Here is a 3,524-nt window from a genome sequence, read left to right on the forward strand (position 1 = left end):
TTCAGCAATCAAATTTAAGCACTCAACATTCATTTCAAGAAATCTAGCTGTATATGGTCAAAATTAAGGAGCCCAATTTCGAAGTCTTGATTTAAGCCCGAGTTCGGGTGACTCAAAGTAAGGGTCGGATCCTGCTGAAGGACACATACCTCAAAGGAGCAAATCGACGGCCTGACACGACCTATATCGAGGACAGTGCAATCTCGAAGACACTCAAGAAAGAGCGGGAATTTCTCAAGGACACGTGGATCAGGACATAAATTAAAGGATAAGATTTGTACGAAATGGTACAGGTCCGTACTAGATTGTTATACACCTGTACCAATAGAATTTTTTACCACAATTAGGAGTGTACTATATTGGGGTTTTCTCCTCCTATATAAAAGAAACTCCAATCATTTGTAAAGATCACATTATTATTCACCGCAATAGAATATTCTACTCTGCTTTTCTTATTTACGGTGCTCAACAATTGTTCTTCAGTTTTATCATTTTTGCTTTATTGTTCATACATTATTGGTTCTTAGCCCACCTCGAGGCCCCTGACACAGTCGAGCTCGAGGCCCCTAATACTGGTTTGATTCACCAATTCTTCTTACTTAAGCGTAGTATTACTTGTATATTCACTAGTATTGGAATAAACCACATATCTTTAAAACCACAATTCATCTTTAATTGTTACACCCATTTTTAGAGGTAAACACTAGCCAAAACGAAGCAATCAAAAGATTTTAAAAGCCTTATCATCTTTCACTTCAATGATAATTTAGCTCTGACATAGCCTTGCGAAATCTGGAAATGATCGGTCAAACCAAAATGAGCCATAAGGAGCCAGACATGAGTGAGAAACTCACCCCCTCGCCTGAGCTGCTCAGCATGGTCTTTCCAATCGCAATTAGCTGCAGAAAAAGATAACAAGTCCACCCAAACATGAAAGATTTTCTCCCATTTCTCTCCATTCTCGGCGCCTGGATTTTCATCTTCTTCTGATTGCAAGGATTTAGCAAGCCTACAAGCATCGAACAATACTGACTTACTTCTATCCCCTTTCACTTCTGAGGGCGCAATCTCAGTGTTGATTTGTAGTAACTTGTCACAAGCTAGTTCCTTAGTGCCCAAAAAGCATTTTCGGTCTTTGAAAAACTCCATGGCTTCAGCCCGAGTGTCTTGAAATCGGATTGTCCCAAGTCCACTGGGAAGCATGAAAGGGCACATGATAAGTAGATATAACATGTAATCGGACAGTAACCTGCTGATTTCACGTTTAAATCTCAGATTTTCTACTGAGCTGGTTTGATCAGTGATGATGTAGTTACGGAGCCACTCTGTCGCCTCAAGCATAGACATCTCATTTTGATTTGAATGGTCCTTCACATAGCAGAGATCAGTAGCAATGTGCCATGTAAGAATGCTTTGAGCAAAATCTACCCCATTTGTGCTCTCAAAGCATTTTGTATCCTTAAGCACAGTTTGATCACACCTCAAAGTACAGATTTGTACATTGGCCTCCACATCTGAACTAATTCTTGCTTCGAGCTGATTAAACACCAATTGCTTTAACCCCTTTGGGATATCTACTCTGTACCGATGTCGAGTCCTCTCCAGAAGTTCATATATTCTAAACAACTGCTGGACCTTTTCAAAGGTCGTTAGCTTATCTTTGAGGCACACAGTCAACAAATTGTACTGTCCCATGGTTCCAGACCATCTTCTTATTGCAGGTAATGCGCCTAGGAACCGAAAGAATGACACAGCTTTACAAGTGGCAAATGCGACACAATCCTTAATTCCAACGAATGAAAGCATTGTCCCATTTCCACTTAACCAAATCATCAAGCGGTCTGATGAGAGTAAAATCAGGACAGCATACATCTCTAGGATGATCGCCCCAACAAGTAAGATATAAGTGATCACCACATCAGTCGTTGAGTAATGGTCTTTACTGATGAATGGAAAAAAGATGAACACCACAAGTATGAGAGACACACCAACAAGACGCAAAACTATGCCAAGGGGGGAAAGGAGTTGAAATGTCTTGGTATAGAAGATGTCATATATTAGTCCAAGTTCAACCTCAACCAACCTATAAGCCCTGTCCCAAACTTGTTTCTCGAAAAAGGAACGGCTGCTTTTCCTATCCTGGAAGCTAAGAATGAGGTCTGCGAAAAGCTTCTTAAAAGTTCCAAAGAAGTAAAAAGCATCCCGCAAAGTGGCTGCAGCGTCGAGGTTGCTTTCAGGACTATTAGGATGGTGCACAACTTGATATTCATCAATGGCTTTCCCTAACGAGACTCTGTATCCCTCAGCCTTCTTTGATATGTAATCATCCATGAACTTTGCATAGTTAGGACCGGGATCCGGATCAGATACCATGGATTTTCGGAAACCATCTCTGCTTGCGCTGGAAAGAGCCCAAGTCCTCTCTCCATACTTGATTAATCCAGCAGCGAAAATTACAGCGCCAAGATAATTAACTGGAGTGCCCTCCCAGGACCGAAAAAAGACGTAACCAGCAATTCCAACTTGGACAAATAAGCCTAGCAAGTGCCTCAACCACAAATCATTATCTGCCAATGCATACGCCGTTATGGCGTCAGGACCGCCTAGGTGAACAAGAAGGAATGGCGCCCAGAATGCCCTTAATACGTAATTTGGATCCAGCTTACTGCTGCGCTTGCATTTTTCATTGTCACTTTGACCATGGGATAGAATACCAAGAGCAACAGTTGCAACCCAATCTGCTGACAAGTAGAATAGCCAGAGCATGAATCTGAGCCAATTCTTGGATATGTATTTCCTGCGATTCCCTGTAACGATAAGAAAAATCTGTAGCAGGAGGCTACACAAAACCAGTATCCGGAGCTGCCAGTCATTCAAAAACTTAATCCACTCTGGTTGAATAATTGCAGACATGGTTTTGAGAAGAAACAAGAATAATCCAATTTAACAGATAAAGAAATTTATGCAAGCACGCGTCTTTTTTATTTTTTTAAACGATGTAAAATAAATGCGAGTTGGCCTTTCTTGATCAAAGTACAACTTGTTCTTACATTATAGATAAATAATGGTATAGACTATTCCTGAACTACTGTGTCATTTTAGAAGTATAATAATAGGAAAACTCTCGTAACTTCTCCCGAAAGTCAAATGAAAAACTCTCTTCTCTTATGAGAATATTTTTGGAAGATTCCTCAGAAAAGTGAAAGTACAATTTTGCATTGTCGTGAAGGATCTTAAATGCGAGTTGACACCTAATTTGGTCCAACTCATCGTGACATATCGTGGAAAGAAGAAATTCTCCACCAAAACTAAGATAAAAGAAAAAGAATATCAAGTTTGGGTGGTGTATTTGTAGTCTCACGTCAAAGTCCACAACTGCCACACGACTATTTAAAAAACTTCCACTCGTTCCGTTCTTGATTTCTTTTTTTGGCCTTGGGTCCAAGAAAGCAAAGGGAACTTTGGTCGTGTGTGTCCCGGAGGAAATAAAAAGCTTTCTTCTATTTATCTTCGTTACTAATTTC

General features: G+C 40.3%; 1 protein-coding gene across 1 annotated transcript; it reads right to left on the bottom strand.

Annotated features, from left to right (window-relative positions):
- Positions 1-649: 649 nt before the first annotated feature.
- LOC104210813 (uncharacterized) lies at positions 650-3,085 on the bottom strand. The gene has a single exon (XM_009759784.2). The coding sequence runs from the start codon at positions 2,911-2,913 to the stop codon at positions 751-753; it is 2,163 nt and encodes a 720-aa protein (XP_009758086.1). The 5' UTR covers positions 2,914-3,085; the 3' UTR covers positions 650-750.
- Between the last annotated feature and the right edge of the window lie 439 nt (positions 3,086-3,524).

This window comes from Nicotiana sylvestris, chromosome 6 (assembly GCF_000393655.2).
Source record: "Nicotiana sylvestris chromosome 6, ASM39365v2, whole genome shotgun sequence".
NCBI classification, from domain to species: Eukaryota; Viridiplantae; Streptophyta; class Magnoliopsida; order Solanales; family Solanaceae; genus Nicotiana; species Nicotiana sylvestris.

Excerpts from the sequence above, each read along its gene's own strand:
- LOC104210813 (XM_009759784.2), bottom strand. The coding sequence starts at position 2,913 with ATGTCTGCAATTATTCAACCAGAGTGGATTAAGTTTTTGAATGACTGG.